Source organism: Camelina sativa, chromosome 20 (assembly GCF_030686135.1).
Source record: "Camelina sativa cultivar CO46 ecotype springtype chromosome 20, ASM3068613v1".
In the NCBI taxonomy this organism is placed as follows: Eukaryota; Viridiplantae; Streptophyta; class Magnoliopsida; order Brassicales; family Brassicaceae; genus Camelina; species Camelina sativa.
In genome coordinates, this window is record NC_141899.1 from 18,806,897 (window position 1) to 18,815,207 (window position 8,311).

At 34.1% G+C, this 8,311-nt stretch overlaps 2 protein-coding genes across 3 annotated transcripts; both read left to right on the forward strand.

The window, feature by feature from the left end:
- The first annotated feature begins 2,771 nt into the window (after positions 1-2,771).
- Positions 2,772-4,253, forward strand: LOC104771117 (uncharacterized). Of its 2 annotated transcripts, none has more exons than XM_010495589.3 (5): positions 2,772-2,950; positions 3,284-3,444; positions 3,702-3,782; positions 3,876-3,930; positions 4,013-4,253. In XM_010495589.3, exons 2-5 carry the CDS (start codon positions 3,329-3,331, stop codon positions 4,139-4,141), a joined length of 381 nt encoding a protein of 126 aa, XP_010493891.2. In that variant the 5' UTR covers positions 2,772-2,950; positions 3,284-3,328; the 3' UTR covers positions 4,142-4,253. The 2 variants fall into 2 exon arrangements, with proteins under 2 accessions (XP_010493891.2, XP_010493892.1); XM_010495590.3 differs by having other exon boundaries at positions 2,781-2,950; positions 4,017-4,253.
- Positions 4,254-5,012: 759 nt separating this feature from the next.
- On the forward strand, positions 5,013-7,089 carry LOC104771118 (uncharacterized). The gene is made up of 7 exons (XM_010495591.2): positions 5,013-5,294; positions 5,382-5,439; positions 5,526-5,652; positions 5,739-5,908; positions 6,058-6,337; positions 6,466-6,632; positions 6,744-7,089. Exons 1-7 carry the CDS (start codon positions 5,205-5,207, stop codon positions 6,905-6,907), a joined length of 1,056 nt encoding a protein of 351 aa, XP_010493893.1. The 5' UTR covers positions 5,013-5,204; the 3' UTR covers positions 6,908-7,089.
- The last annotated feature ends 1,222 nt before the right edge of the window (positions 7,090-8,311 follow it).

The following is an 8,311-nucleotide window of genomic DNA, read 5'->3' on the forward strand; positions in this document are numbered from 1 at the left end:
CCGTAGCTCTAAACTGCATCTGTGTAGGAACGATTATACAAACATATCACGTCGAAAGTAAACCAAGAGAAGACTTAATAAGATTAACAGTGGAATATCTTCTTTTCAAATATGACAATGAATTACTAAGATTCACTGGTAGTCACAAGATGTTTTGACATGTTTATACTATTACATACAGGTGAAATAATTTTTTATTAAGGAATCAACTGTACAACCTGTCAACAGTCTAGTCACCGTACGTCTATGGTGATATCGGTGCTCCGAAATCGAAAGAAGTGTATGCTGCTATTGGTGGTGGCTCTCCTTTGCGTAACATAACAGTGATGAGCAAGCGGATTCTGTTCAGATGGCTTTGCAAGCGCGGAGAACATTGCTGTTAGTGTCTATTCTATGTCGGTATATGCGGTATTGGTATCAGTTCGCCGGGGTGGCTGTTCAGCAGGTGGTTTTCAAATTATGTTGGTCTATTTCTCTCGATCTTAATCATAATCAGAGGCTCCTTGGCGGTTTTCATGGGGTTTCTTATGTTTTGTCGTAATTTTTTTGAGATAATGCATCCATGGACATGCATTCGAGTTAAGGTTGTAAAGAACTGTTTGTTCTAAAAAAAGAGGATACTCTGCTTTCTGTTACCTGTTTTTTTTTTGGGGTTCGTTAAAAACTGCTAGTAGAAGAAGCAAAGTAGATCAAGAAAATGTTTTGAAGGATGAAAGAATAAAAAGGTTTTAAACAAAAGAATTATTTAAAAATTAATTAATCTGTAAAACTAGAAACTACAACTCATTCTTCTTTGATTCACTAAACCGGAAAAACTTGATTAATGCGAGAGTCTTCTACTTCAAAACATCTTCTAGATTTTGTTATGTTTTGCCGAGTTTTGCACCCCAAAGTCTAAACTGCATGTGTGTAAAGATTATACAAACATATCATGTCGATGCTAAACTAAGAGAAAACTTCTGACAAATTTCATATTCTATGTTGTGAGGTAAGTCACTTTGCTTTTCTTTTTTTTTTTTTTTCTGTGAGTCCGCGCTTTTTTGTTGATCAAGCACATTTTTCTCTATTTTTTTTCTTTCTTATGGGGAACAATTAGCACACTATAATCAGAGACCAAATTGTTGATTCCTGTATTATATTATGTTATGCTTCTTCAGGTTTGGTATATCAATAATGAAATAAAAGAAAACTCCATGGTTATACAGTTCTTATGTGTTTTATGCCAATAAATACGAGAACAAATAATGTTTATTACAAAAATAAAGATGTAACGTACTGTAACATTATTATTATTATGAACCACCAATAATTGATCTTTGTCCTTAACAAATTATCAGCCAAAACACTCAAAAGAACATATCCAAAAAATCATCTATGTATGAAATTATATTTGGAGCTTTTTCTTCTTCTTTCCTTACCAAAAGAAGAAAAGAGAGTGTACTGTGTATCACTAGTTGATGCAAGCTAAGGTAACTGCAAGCCAGCTTTTCATCGACACATATGACAGATGTAATTGTAAACAAATACTTTGTGTAAATTATCTTGACACGTATAGTGATATGCATGCGATAATATAATAATTATGGTGTTTTTATTGTTTGCATTTGTACATTAAGATCATGTTTTTTTTTTTTTTTTTGGCAAATTAGATCATGCTTATTTAATTATCGTGAAAAACAAAGAAAAAGATCATGCCTGTTTTTCTTTACGTATTTTACGTTTGTTTTTGCATTTCCACGATATACTATTCTAATCATCATAAAAATCACAAACTCAACACTTGTGGCCTTTTTTAGTGTGTAACTATGTCCACTTTATTTGAAATAAGATAACTAATACAAAGCGATAATCAAACGTACGACCAACAACAAGAAACCCCACAAGAGTTTCGCTTTAATTGTTGATACGCATTGTTTTACTCGGAGAATCACGGAGAATTAACGAATCAATGCAAAAGAATATATTGAGTGAATGAGTGTCATCAACAATATACGAGTATATTGAGTATCATCAACGATACATAAATTCATAAATATAGAGTCTCAACCATGAAAAAAATAAGAAAAACTGGTGATTTCTTTTGGATTGAATCTGGTGACGGAAAGAAATAGATTATATAATCAATTGGCGAGTAAAAACTTTGGTATCGGAAGCATGGTAGATATTCACTTCTCCATCGTTCTCTTTAATGATCGGTTATGTAGTTGTGATTGTATATTCTGATTTAATTAGTAGTGATGTATTCTCAATATATCTAACTTTGGTATCATATTCCAAATAAATAAATTACTGAATGAGATTTCTTTAGAAGGAGATATGAGTTAGTGATTCACTGTCATATAGTTTTCCATGTGACGCTCATAAAATTGAATACAGTTATATACTTAGACAGACACATATTTAATAGAGGTATTTTAATTGAAAATACATGCATAAACACATGCATATAGTATAAAATCATTCATCCGATTTAAATCTGGTCTAGTTTAAATTGGTCTTACCAAAGCATTTTATAATTATTTGTATAACGGAAGTTTTACGATAATGGAATGTGTCTACTCTGGCGAGAAAAAAGTGTTGCTGAGACCATGGGCATCGGCGTTGATTCGGGCCGTCCCAGGCTTTTTTTTTATTTTAATTTAATTAGAAAATGCCCATTATTGAAAAAACGGTTCTTATTTTAGGACGTTTTTCGTCCGTCTTCTTCGCCACGTGCTCTATTCTGATTGGCTGTCGAATTCTCTAGGGTTAAAGGAAAATAATTTGTCGACACAAAATTTGTTCGACTTCTTTCTTCTCTCGACGGCGACGACAAAGGCGATCCACATCCTCGACGATTTCACGAAGCCGTTCGGTTCTTCTCACCGGAATTTCTTGACAAATTACTGAAGCCGATCTTCTGTTTCGCTTTTTCTTCCTAATTTCTCGAATCATCTCTCAGATTAAGAAGGTATTGTAATTGTTCATCCTTCTTCTTCAGATTTCTGTTTCCTTGCCCTAAATTCTCTGCTCGATTTCGTGATTTTTGCCTTTTTGAATTCTTAATGTCTACTTTGGGCTTTTACATGTGTAGATTTCAGTTGGTATACACTTCTGTGGATTTTGATTTTTGTCGATAATAGAAACAAAACGAGCTAGTGTATATTTTGGTTAAGTATAACTTCGCAATTGTCCTGTGAATTTTGTTTGAACTTCGTGTTTTTGGAATTTTTGAGCTTGAGTTATTTGAATTACAAGCTTCAGTTTTAAGGAATAAGGATTTGTTTGTTGTAATTCTCTGCAGATTCTTGATCTGGAAACAGTTTAAGGCTGTTGAGCTTGTAAAATCATGGGATCTTGCTTTGTTCGATTTACAAGGATTAACATGTTTGATGCAAATCTCTACCAGAACCGAGGACAGGACAGGTTTATGTCTGCAATTGCAATCATTTTGACACAGGACAGGTTTGATTTCTGGTTGTTTTGTAGTTTAATTATTGTGTACAGCCAGTTTAATAGTTTGTTAGAAGTGCATATAAACGTTGTAATCTTATCTGATTCATTCAATGAAGAAATGGCGAACATATTAACTTTTCTGTTCCTGTATTCCTTTAGTGATGTTCATGACATTTTTGTGGCTATGAAACGATAGTTTTAGTTTGAAGGTTCTCATGGTTTAAAGTATCTGTACAATCTAAAGAAGTACTTTTGTTTTATGTCAGAGGCTCAAGGGTGCTAAAGCTGGAGAGAAAGAGTCTCGAATTTCTTCTGAAGCATTATTGTGGAGTTGCTGCAACCAAAGAGTGCATAAATTAAACAATCCAATCTTGATTAACTTTTATTCTGTTTTCATTGTCATCTCTTCGTTCAATTTCTATTTTGTTACTTGGCTGCAGATACCAAAATGCAGGCAGACTGGAGAATACGACCCCTTTCGGATGTAATGACAAGGTTTGTATATTCTCTGTCTAGTCTCTTTCATTATTGTTTTGTATTGGTTGTGTTGAGCTCACACATTATTGTTTCTTTATAGTTAGCTTACACATTGGATCGGCTTATGAGCAATTTCCTGATACATTCTCTGTGGAAGCAGTTCAATTATATTTTGAAGGAAGCTGGATTAGTAAATGATGATTCAGCTCTCAACAACAAGCTGGATTAGTAAATTCGTTTTTGTAATCTTTTTTTAAATATGCTTTTATATCATGTAACTTTAAATTTTATGAAATGCAATAATTTTATGAAATATTTAAACTTTTAAAATATTATTATTTTATTTGAAGGACCAAATACAAATAGACACCAATGCTCATACTAAAAATAAGAACCTTTCAAAATAATACTATTAAATTTGAAGGACCAAAAATTGTCCTATACCAATGCCCATGCTCTGATAAAAGAAAAGAGTCGCCTAGATTTCTGGTGATCGTTGCGGCAGCTCATTTCAAAGTTAGCAACTCTTTTTTACAACGGTAATGAACTTTCCTTCACAACAGTAGCGACATTCTTTGTTTATTTTTTCTATCGCAGTCGCTAAATCAGCGATTTGAAAAATAACAGGCCTATATATATTTAGAAGAATCGTCATTTTGAAAAAGCGTCATAAAAAACTATCAAGATATATTAAAGAGTTATAGCAAAATAAAAATGACATGGATCGATACTCTAACTGATATTGTGTTGCCCATGAAATGACATGGATCCACACCTTTTTTTACCAATTAATCCAAAAGCTTTCGGATTGAACGTGGACGTTATTGTCGTATCTATATATAAAATTCGATTAATCGGTGATACTCATTTAAATTATTACATATATGGATAATTATGAATACCTGACACTCTGACAGTACTGAATCGATCATTAAAATAATATCTCGTGTACAACGTTTCGCTAAAAAAAGCTAATTATATATTACACATTTGCAACCCACTACGTCGAGATCTCTCACAAATCCACAGAAATATTGCTAAATAATAACCAGGGGGCTTGGAAAAGGCATTAAAATAACAATAACCAAATCGAATCCTATACCTTACAGTTACATATTTAAAAGTCAAACAAATAATGAATGAGTAGAGTTTTTTTTTTTCTTTTTCCACGCGACAAATCCGCGTTCAGAATTTTATAATGGCAACTAAACTCAAGTAACCCTCGCTGCCTATATTAGTGTAAGTACCTTTCCCAAAACAAAATACAAAAAACAAAAAATAGATCTCAAAATATGGATAATCAAAAATGGTGTCTAGGTTTCATATCTCTTGTTTTTTTTCTCTTCATCACTACCTCTTCCGCTGAGCTCCTCATTAAACAGGTTTTTATTATTTTATTAAGCTCTTTTGCGATTGATCGGGTCTTGACTCGAACATAGTTTTTAACAAGTGAATTAAAAAATAAACAGGTCACAGGGGGCAGAGGAATAGAGTCCAACAGTTCTTACAGTCTCATGGCTAATCTTGGTACACTTTCTTGTCTTTCTCTGCACTTTTTTGGTTAACTCTGAAAACCATTTCTTGATTTTCTTGGATTTTGTTTTTGTTGACAGGAGTGACAAGAGTGTCGAGGGATGAGCGACCATCGAGTAAGATAGTGACAATAACAAGTTTCTCAGTGATTAAAGGGAGAGGAGAACCTTACGAGTCCTCTGTTTTTGAGGCTGCTGGTTACAAATGGTAAAGAGCTAACACTCACTCTTTCCTTTTTTTTACTTGTTTCTATATTTTGAGTTTGTTTTCATGCCGAAACCAAAAAAAATCAGGAGATTAGTTTTGTACGTGAATGGTAATCCAAACGATGGTGGAAATGGTTATATTTCACTTTACGCGAGGATCGAAGAGACAGAGTCTCTTCCACTAGGCTGGGAAGTTAATGTTGATCTCAAACTCTTTGTCCACAATGGGAAGCTAAACAAATATTTGACTGTTACAGGTACCTTTTTCTACATTACATGCCGTCTATTTTTGCCAAAATTAATCCTAACGATATCTCGTTATAATTGTTAGGATGTTATATCGAAACTTAGATGGGACCTAACATAAATATTAGTCTAATTGTTTTGGAATAATTGTGGATTGTAGATGGAACGGTGAAGCGATACAACAATGCGAAAAAAGAATGGGGATTCGGACAGTTGATTGCTCTTCCTACATTTCACAACACGAACGAAGGGTACATTGAGCAGGACACTGGTTCTTTTGGTGCTGAGATCTTTATCGTTAAGCCGGCCCAACAACAAGAGAAAGTCACATTCATATCAAACCCTCCAAACAATGTTTTCAAATGGAAGATACTTCATTTCTCTAACTTGGAAGATAAGTTCTACTACTCTGATGATTTCCTCGTTGAAGACCGATACTGGTTAGTATTTTTTTGGGATTCATATATTTTTGGACTTGAGTTCAAATTAATCTCAATGCTTGCAACTGTTATATGTGAATTCTGAATTGGCCTTGTTTAATAACGGTTTTTGGTTAATGTTGAATCAGGAGACTAGGATTTAACCCCAAAGGAGATGGAGGAGGAAGACCACATGCACTTCCACTCTTCCTATACGCCCAAGGCCATAAGGCAAACGCAGTTGCTACAAACACTTGGGGCGCGGTTAATCTGCGGTTGAAGAATCAACGAAACACCAACCACAGACAACTATATTGTAAGAGAACAACTAATCTAAAATAAATGTTTATCCTTATCCCTTTGTAAAAAATCAGTTAATGATATGAGTAATTGATATAAATTTGATTTTTTTTTTCTTTCTTTGCAGCTGCAGCTTGGTACCCGATTCGAAGTGGTTATGGTGTGGGAGTGAACAATATCATATTGATAGCAGACTTAAAGGATGCATCGAAAGGATATTTGGTGAATGATGCCATTATCTTTGAAGCTGAGATGGTTAAGGTCTCTGTCACCAACATCGTCTCCGCTTAAAGATCGCTACTTCTTTATCATTGGTCAAAACAACCTTATGAATAAAGGGACGACGTTTGATGAGTTTGTAATAAGGCGAAGTCAGTGATGCTTGTAATGTAATCAACATTTCTGCTTTTCTGAGTTTTCTTTATTTTTCTGTTTTGTTATCAATGAAATAAAACTCTCTTGGTTTTAAAATATTTGAAAGATCGAGGTAAGGGAAAGTTAGTGTGTTTAATTATAAGAATAGACTTAACTCTTCGAAATATATAACGTACTCCTTGATTTTACGATCACATTTTGTCTTTATCTGTATTGCTACAAAAAAAAAATACATAAATTTCTAGAAATACTTAGTGAGAAATTTAGTGAGATTTTTTTTTCATTTACTGGTCTATACACATAATCATTAAGATCTCAAAACCATTACATCATGTATTTATACAAAGAGGAACTAGGTTATCTAAACTTGGGGACCAAGATATACTAATATGTAAATCTTTCTAAACACTAGTAGAAAATATTACACAATATACGATATCTAGAATATACATATCCCAATACTTTCCCTCAAGTTGGAGCATGCAAATCACAAATACCCAACTTGGATGATAACCTCTCAAACAAATTCGGCCCAAGGCCTTTGTAAAGATATCAGCAATCTGATCATCCATACTAACATGAACCATAGTGAGCGTCCCATCTTGAACGGCATCTCGAACAACATGACAATCAAAAACTCAATATGTTTACTACGCTCATGAAACTTCGGATTAGATGAGATATGGATAGCAGCTCGACTATTATAAAACAGACGAACAGACCTAGTTTGAGAACATCCTAAATTCACTAAAAGTTTCTGGAGCCACAAGATTTCTGTCAATGCATTTTGCATTTAACGATACTCAGCCTCGACAGACGAATGTGATACCTTATCTTGCTTCTTATACTTCCAAGATGGGAAAACCACCTAAAAACATAACAAAACCACTCAACAAACGACAGGTAAGAGAGCATGAAATGTAGTCCGAGTCAAAATATGCAGTAAGAGTCAAGTCCGAATCGGAGCTCAAAAGAATCCCTTGACCCGGAGTACCCTTCAAGTATCCAACAACGCGGAAAGCAGCATCTAAGTGATCGACCCTTGGCGTTTCATTAATTGAAAGAGATGTTGAACTGAATATGACAGCTCAGAACATATAGTAAGAAGATAAGTCAAAAGACCGACTAATCGCCTATACACTAAGGATTAGGAAGAAAATCACTCTTACTCAACCCCAATTTGTGATTCTGTTCAATCGGTGTTGGCAACGGCTGAGCTCCGAGATGCCCTGCTTTAGACACAATATCAAGAACGTATTTTTGTTGAGACATATATATACCCTCATAACTCCTAGCAATCTCCATACCGAGAATATACTT

Excerpts from the sequence above, each read along its gene's own strand:
- LOC104771117 (XM_010495589.3), top strand. The coding sequence starts at position 3,329 with ATGGGATCTTGCTTTGTTCGATTTACAAGGATTAACATGTTTGATGCA. Across the intron at positions 3,783-3,875 it reads GGAGTTGCTGCAACCAAAGA|ATACCAAAATGCAGGCAGAC; the intron begins GTGCATAAATTA and ends ACTTGGCTGCAG. Across the intron at positions 3,931-4,012 it reads CTTTCGGATGTAATGACAAG|TTAGCTTACACATTGGATCG; the intron begins GTTTGTATATTC and ends GTTTCTTTATAG.
- LOC104771118 (XM_010495591.2), top strand. The coding sequence starts at position 5,205 with ATGGATAATCAAAAATGGTGTCTAGGTTTCATATCTCTTGTTTTTTTT. Across the intron at positions 5,440-5,525 it reads CAGTCTCATGGCTAATCTTG|GAGTGACAAGAGTGTCGAGG; the intron begins GTACACTTTCTT and ends TTTTGTTGACAG. Across the intron at positions 5,653-5,738 it reads GAGGCTGCTGGTTACAAATG|GAGATTAGTTTTGTACGTGA; the intron begins GTAAAGAGCTAA and ends AAAAAAAATCAG.